Source organism: Eutrigla gurnardus (assembly GCF_963514095.1).
Source record: "Eutrigla gurnardus genome assembly, chromosome: 14".
Lineage (NCBI taxonomy): Eukaryota > Metazoa > Chordata > Actinopteri > Perciformes > Triglidae > Eutrigla > Eutrigla gurnardus.
Genome location: NC_139937.1, coordinates 18,306,360 through 18,314,242, shown reverse-complemented (window position 1 = coordinate 18,314,242; position 7,883 = coordinate 18,306,360). Strand labels below are relative to the sequence as shown.

The 7,883-nt window shown below is 42.4% G+C and overlaps 1 protein-coding gene across 1 annotated transcript; it reads left to right on the top strand.

Annotated features, from left to right (window-relative positions):
• The first annotated feature begins 4,613 nt into the window (after positions 1-4,613).
• tmem79b (transmembrane protein 79b) lies at positions 4,614-7,322 on the top strand. The gene is made up of 5 exons (XM_084026718.1): positions 4,614-4,711; positions 5,869-6,388; positions 6,458-6,652; positions 6,736-6,967; positions 7,108-7,322. Exons 2-5 carry the CDS (start codon positions 5,875-5,877, stop codon positions 7,310-7,312), a joined length of 1,146 nt encoding a protein of 381 aa, XP_083882844.1. The 5' UTR covers positions 4,614-4,711; positions 5,869-5,874; the 3' UTR covers positions 7,313-7,322.
• Positions 7,323-7,883: the final 561 nt, after the last annotated feature.

Here is a 7,883-nt window from a genome sequence, read left to right as displayed (position 1 = left end):
TACGGTGTGACGTGGAACCTTCGAGCCACGATCCCGCCCGTTTCAGAGGGTCCTGGTAATAACAACCGTCGAACCTCCTGATCGGAGTGATGTCACACTGTGAGAGGATAGTAGTAATTCACTGCAGTAGTCGTACTCATACTGCAGTACTAATACTTCTACTGCAGTTGCTGTTGTAGTAGTCATACTGCAGTAGTAGTACTCATATTGCACTAATAGTATTCATACTGCAGTTGTAGTAGTAGTATTCATACTGCAGTAATACTAGTTGTATTCATGCTAAAGTAATAGTACTAATACTGCAGTTGTGGTCGTTGTATTCAAACTGTATTAGTAGTATTCATACAACGGTAGTAGTACTTATGTTGCAGTAGTACTCGTACTGCAGTACTACTTACTAAAGTTGTAGTAGTGGTACTCATACTGCAGTAGTAATAGTAGTATTTATATTGCACTGCTACTGTTCATACTGCAGTAGTAGTAGTAGTAGTAGTATTACTTATACTAAAGTAGTAACTACTCATGTTGCAGTAGTATTAGTAGTCTTCATACTGCGGTACTGTGTTCATACTAGTGTAGTAGTAGTTGTAGTAGTAGTCATAATGCAGTCCTTGTACGTATAGGGCCTACTGCGGATGTAGTAATAATAAATAATAATACAACTTATTTGTATAGCACTTTTCAAAACAGGATAACAAAGTGCTTCACGGAAAAGAATAAAACACAATTAAAAAATAACACACAAGTAGTAGTAGTATTCATACTGCATAGTAGTATTCATAATACAGCACTAGAATTCATACTACAGTAGTAGGAGTAGTCATAGTAGTAGTAGTAGTAGTACTGTGTGCAAAAGCCTTTGCTGTTGCCTTTCCATCTATTCAAACAGTCTGGTCATTCTCCTCTGACCTCTGGCACCAAGGAGGCATTTTGCCCAGAGAACTGCCCCTCACTGAATGTTTTCCCTTTTTTGGACCATTCTCTGTAAAACCCTAGAGATGGTTGTGCGTAAAAAAAATCCTATCTCAGTTGCTGAAATACTCATGTGCGTGTATATACTGTATATATATATATATATATATATATATATATATATATATATATATTCTGATTCTGACTTCTGATATATACCCTAGGTTTAGGGGTAGGGTTAGGACTTAAGGGGGTAGGGTTAGGACTTAAGGTTATAGATAGGGTTAGGGGTTAAGGCAGGGGTTAGGGTAAGGGTTAGGGTTGGTGTTAGGGATGGGGTTGGGGTTAAGGTAGCGGTTTGGTTTGGGGTTTGGTATTAGTGTTAAAGTCCCAGTCGGCAACAGTTTTTTGATCATATTCACTGAAGCTGACACTATGCCCCGATAGAACAACATAAATCATCCGGTTTTAGAAGAAAAAAAAGCACAGCTCTACGTAAATGGTACTCCATTCAATTTTATTGATATACTCTCAGGAGACTCAAGGAGTTGAGTTAGTAACATTAGAGATGCAGATTTTTTATTCCATTTTGTAATCAAAAAATCACCTGCCTTAAAGGAGTCATAACCTGGTTTTATACGTATCCAGCCCCCCTTGGATCGCTTTGGATCAATTCGTAAAACTTATTAGAAAAAAAAAAAAAATTGTAATCAAACATTGAGCTTGTTCTGACCCTTTTTCGTACCGCGATTTTATCACGCGAGATTACGCGCGAGGTTTTGACTGGTCCGGATGTGCATTGTATAATATGTAATGAGGCGCGCGTTGATTCGCCGCAGGAAGGACAGAGCCGGGGGGGCTTGCCTGCATGCAGACTCCAAAACATAAACAGCCCCCTGTCATGCCGACGCAGGGATATTAAAAATACTTGGATGTTGATTGTGGCAACCAACCACCGCGCACTTTACATGTGAACGACGTTTTGACATCTTGCTGTTCTCTAATGGCGGCGCTTCGGCGCTTCGGTTGGGTGGTGAAAGAGGGGTGGGCTTATGCAAGTAGCCTCCACGGTGACGTCACCGTAGGCGCAGAATCAAAATCTCGTGCTTTAAGAATGCACACCCTTGTGTGCTATTCCTGTTCGGAAAAAGAGCAGAAGCGAAAAAACGGCGCCACTTTCAAACTCCAGCCTTTCAGGCAAGTTTCAACTGAGGTCAAACACAGATATGCATGTTTTAACAAGAGAAATTGCGATTTCCTGGTGATGACTCCTTTAATAATACTAGTAGTAAGAGTCAAACAACACCACGGTGTCGGTGTACTCTGGATCAGTTTCCACCATGATTCGGGGAAACCTGCGAGACGAGAAAGCACAAGGACTCCGGGGAACGCATACTCAAAGAGAGAAAGAAAAAGAGAAAGAGAGGCTCAGTGTGTCATTATAAACATCCTGGCAGTCTAGGCCTAGCAGCATAACTAAGAGCTGGTCCAAGGCAAACCTGAGCCACCCCTAAGTATAAGCTTCAAAGAGGAAAATTTCAAGCCTCCTCTTAAATGTGGAAACGGTGTTTGCCTCTCGAACCAAAACCGGAAGATGGTTCTACAGAAGAGGAGCTTGATGGCTTGAAGCTCTGGCACCTGCTTAACTTTTGGAGACTCTAGGAACAACAATGCATTCTGCTCTTGTATAGTAGGGTTTAATGAGAACTTAAGATATGATGGTGCCTGACCATTATTAGCTTAGTAGGAGAGGAGAAGGTTTTTAAATTATATTATAAAGTGCAGAGAAGCTAATACAGGAGAAAATAAATTAAATAACTCCCTTCATGTCTCGGATCAACGTCACACATGGAAGAAGTTACTGTGTTAAGATAACGTATATAAAGTTCAGCCACCAATAGTACTGTCTACTGTTGCAGCCCTCTCAGTGAAACATCTGTTTACATCTGCCTCCTGGTACAGACTGATACCACTGTTACCGTGACAATCAACTCTAACAGATAACACAGAGACCGGAGGATGTGACGTCATCCTACTGACTACAGAGAAAACAGTGTGACATTTACAATCTGACCCACTAACACCCCCCCAAAAGAAAAAAAAAAAAAAACCTTACCTATAGCACTCTGATCGTAGCACTGTTGCTCTTGAAGTACTAGTTTACTCAGATGAGGACCTAACACTTGTTCTATTTTTAGCTCTTACTTTATCGGCAATGATACGTCGTGGTTTCTTTGTTTCCTTCTTTTGACAAATGTACTTATTGTAAGTCGCTTTGGACAAAAGCGTCTGCTAAATGTAAATGTAAATGTAAATGAATGAAAGACAAATAAGCCGTTTTATGATAGAGTAATAACAGATGAATTAAAGAAGGAACAGATGGATTTTCAATTAGTTATCTGGGTCAGATTTAGTGATTTAGTGTAAATAAAACACACCTTCCAGCCAATCAAAGAGCAGTATTTTCTGTTGCTGCTCTTTTAATTATATCCAGGAATCTGGGAAGTGAACTGAAGAAATGAAGTATTTCAAGGAGCAGTGTGAAAGAGTTAGTGCCATCTAGTGGTGATGCTGCAGACTAAACCAGCTGAATTAAATCAATCTGATATCATAAATAAATATGAATTTACTTTTTTTACAGCTGCTAATTGCAGATCATTATCAGCATTAGCATCATTATCGGCATTCTTGGCTATAAAGAAATGAAAGTAAGTACAAATATAAATAATGTCAGGAGGAGTGTGTGTGTGCGTGTGTGTGTGTGTGTGTGTGTGTGTGTGTGCGTGTGCGTGTGTGTGGAGGCTGGTGCCAACCGACACATTAACAGGCTGCAGCTGCATCAATTGAAGCCGAGACACAAAGAGACCAGTGTCTCCTTCATCACCTCCTCTCCTTCATCACTTCTCTCCTCTCCTTCATCACTTCTCTCCTCGCCTTCATCACCTCCTCCTCTCCTTCATCACCTCCTCCTCCCACATCTCATGTTTTTGGGCCTCTGTGACAACAACAAAAACATTTGTACTGTTTCCCCACAGAGATCCGTCTAATTGATTTTCTTTGAGGACATTAAAGGGTTAACAGCTCCCTTCCTGTTATTTCCGTTTCTTTTTAAATCAACAATAACCTTCAATAAAATACACTGAAAGGGAAACTTGATGTAGCCTACTTTTACTAATAGTACTTAGGCTACATTTAGCTGATAATACTTCAGTAGGCTACTTTTACTTTATTTTATGTGCAGTTAGTACAGTCTAAAAAGGACGGAAGAGAATTAGGGCCACATGTGAATTTTGTTTTTGAGTTCTGACTTTAAAGTCAGAAATCTGAGATTAAAGTCAAAATTCTGAGAATAAAGTCAGAATTCTGAGAATAAAGTCAGAATTCTGAGATTAAAGTCAGAATTCTGAAAATAAAGTCAGAATTCTGAGGAAAAAAAGTCAGAATTCTGAAAATATAGTCAGAATTCTGAGATTAAAGTCAGAATTCTGAGAAAAAAGTCAGAATTCTGAGAAAAAAGTCAGAATTCTGAGGGAAAAAAAGTCAGAACTAAAAAAAATTCACATGTGGCCCTAATCCTCTTCCGTAAAAAAGTTCTACTTTTAGTTTAAAAGTTAAAAAAACAATGGAAATTTACTTCACACTGTGTATCAGTATCTTCAACCGGACGCTTCTCCTTTAAGAACATTTTACCTTTAATGCAGGTGACGTGTGGTCACCTAAACTTCCGGAGTGTTTCACAACAAGAAAACAACAAAAGGGGGGGAGCAGGTGAAGAGGCGGAAAGGATCAGATCGCTACGGTGAGTTTTTATCTTTGACCTTTACTTCAATCTCGGATTTAATATCAGTTTCAGTATTTAAATCTCAGGTCTGTGTCGGCCGCTGCTCGTTGGCACGAAGCTGTTGCTTCTCTACCGGTTAATATTGATCGGTTCTGTATGATCAGATCAACACAGTGGGTAATAATCGATAGATTGATAGATGACGACGTAAAACCCGGTCAGAGACAGTTTTAACTCGATATTGTTTCGAATCTGGTGATTTTTTTATCTGAAATAGGTAACGGCCGCCATGTTGGTGTTGGTGACTGACGTCACCGTCAGTGCGAAACTTACCTGCAGGTTCAATATAGACACATACATGTGTGTACATATACATACAACCAGAGGTGCTGTTTGTGAACAGGCAAGGCAGGCAACTGCTTGGGGCCCCGAGTTGCCAGGGGGCCCCCGAGACTCGGCCCGAGGGCTGTTTTATGAATGTTTAAAAATGTTTTTATTGTTCTTGACATTTATATATGCACATTTTGAATATAAAAAACGTTGGTTTCATACATCTTTCGTTGGCGTCAGATTATTTAGAAGATTATTGTTATTGTTTAGTCAGAAGGGCCCCACTGAAAATTTTGCTTGGGGCCCCAACAGACTCTAGAATCGCCTCTGCATACAACTGCAATCAAACGTGTGCGATAACTGTCGATGAGTGTTTAACATCGCTATGGAGGGATTTTCCTCTTTGCAGAAAGTTCTTAATTCACAGCAACAGCAAAGCAGCCCCAGACCATCACACTAAAACCACCATGTTTGCCTGTTGTCGATGTTCTTCTTGTGGAATGCTGGGTTAGATTTCCACCAGATGAAACGGGACACATGTCTTCCAGAAGTTCCACCTCTGACTCATCAGTCCCTAGAATCTTATCCCAAAGGTCTTCGGGGTCATCAAGATGTTTTTTGGCAAATGTGAGAAGAGCCTTTGTAGACCTGGTCAGGTTAAATAGTTTTTTTTCCCTTCAATAAATGAAATAATCATTTAAAAACTGCATTTTTGTGTTTACTCGGGTTGTCTTTGTCCAACATTAACATTAGTGAAGTGTGACAAATATGGCAATAATGGGAAGAGGGCAAATACTTTTTTTTTTTTTTTTTTTTAACAAAATGTCCACTGTTCTCTTTGACAGACAAACATGTCTCTGCTGACTGATGATCAGCTGGAAGACACCCAGGGACCAAGAGGAAGTACCAAGATGGTGACGGAGGACATTGGGGTGATGAAGATGAGACAGTCCCAGGGAGAAGAGGAGATGGTCAGGTCTGCCATGATGGAGCCCGAGACCCTGCAGTGGCCCGGAGACAGACAGACAGGTAAAGCGGATGGGAAGAGTGTGAGGTCAGACATGTCTCTACGAGAGGCGGCGAGTTGGACAGAAAGTGAGAGAGGACTGATGGCAGAGGGAGAAAGGGAGGGGGCGGGACCAAAGACACACCTGGAGAAGGAGCCTGTCGAGAACCACCTGCCGGAGAAAGCAGCTCAGGTGTTCAGTCCTGCCGTCCTCCATTCTCCCTCCTCACTCAGAGAGAATGAATTCTGGGAAATAGGGTCAGAGAAAAGCCCCTTCCTGGATCCCCGAGGAGCCCCACAGGACTACAACCAACATGGCTACCAGTATGAGTGGACCGAGGACAGGCCCCGATCCGCTTGTGAGTACACCTGTCCTCTCTTCTGTCTGTCTCTCAGGTGGGGAAGATTTTAACCTGTCTGTCTCTCAGGTGGGCGGGGCTGTCCCGGCAGGGATGTCCTCAAAGTGGGCGTGTCCGTGATGACGTCGGCGCTCTTCTTCCCCCTCCTGGTATGGGGGGGTTTTGTCTTCCTGCCGTTTGACGCCCCTCTGCAGGACGGTGCCCCCTTCAGACTGGTCTACACGCTGCGCTGCTCCGTGTTCGCCACCACCCCCATCATCCTCGGTGAGTACAACACCAGCGAAGAAGAAGCCACACGGCAGCGTGGTCATTCATGGTGACGATGTCCTCACCTCTCCGTCTCTCAGGTTGGCTGGTCCTGGGTGTTAGTCGGCTAAGGTCAGGTGCGACTCGCCCTCTGTTTGACGACGAGGCGAAGGAGCCGGAGCTTCACGACATCACTGTACATCGGTGCTTTGTCTCCGACTCCGCCTCCTTGTTCCTGATCTACTTTCTGCAGCTGGTCGTCATGGCGATGTACCTGAGCCAGGAGCAGCTGAAGATCGTCCCTCTGCTGACCATCGTCTTCGCCCTCGGACGGTGAGACGGAATCAAAAAGTTGAATTCAATTATTTTGTTACTAATTGACTCATTGTGTTTCAGTGTAAAAAGGTGCGTTTGTTTTGTGTCTCCAGCCGGGTTTACAGTGTTAATGAGGTGCGTTTGTTTTGTGTCTCCAGGCTGGTTTACTGGGTGGCCGCAGCTTTCGACAGCAGCATTCGTGGTTTCGGGTTCGGCCTCTCTTTCCTGCCGAGTATCGCCATGATGGTGGCCAACTTCTACTTCATCTTCACGGTGGAGGCGGCGGGGTCCATCTTCAGCCTCCCGCATCCTCCTGAGGCGGTACCGACTCCACCCATCGGCAAACAGAGGTTCTGGGGATGAGAGCTGATCAGAAAAGAATAAACTTCCTTTCAAGCTGGAATATTTCTGATTAACTTTTATAATTTTTTATAAACTGAAACTTTAAAACGTTTGTGTTTATAAAGATGTATTCTTTGAAATGTTTAGACGCATAACCCCACCTGGTTATTGTATAACCCCGCCCACTTGTTGCACAACCTCGCCCACACGTTTTGTTTTGTCTTTTTAAAGCAGTTGGTATAAATACCTAGCTGTTGAACTTCTTCCTGTTCAGACTTTGTTAGTCCATCTATCAACATTTTATTTTTGTAAAATCTGTGTATTGATTATTAAATATTTGATGATCAGTTTAAAAACATGTTCCCCTTTTTTTTCCTTGTACACCGTTTCATAACGATATCAAATCAGTCCGCTGTTCAGTCACATGGAGCTGCTGTTTTTCAGGTTGAACAGGTAAGATTCAGGTTGAACAGATACGATCAACAAAGTGGCACCTGCACACAGGAAGTACTGACAGTGTGACTTCAAAATAAAAGCACCAAGACTGCAAATTGAAGCGTTTTAAAACACTTACCGTCTGTGAATCTAAAAA

Bases quoted from the DNA above. Each gene is read 5' to 3' on its own strand.
- tmem79b (XM_084026718.1), top strand. From the start codon at position 5,875: ATGTCTCTGCTGACTGATGATCAGCTGGAAGACACCCAGGGACCAAGA. The intron at 6,389-6,457 runs GTGAGTACACCT...TCTGTCTCTCAG, and splicing joins GGACAGGCCCCGATCCGCTT to GTGGGCGGGGCTGTCCCGGC. The intron at 6,653-6,735 runs GTGAGTACAACA...TCCGTCTCTCAG, and splicing joins CACCACCCCCATCATCCTCG to GTTGGCTGGTCCTGGGTGTT.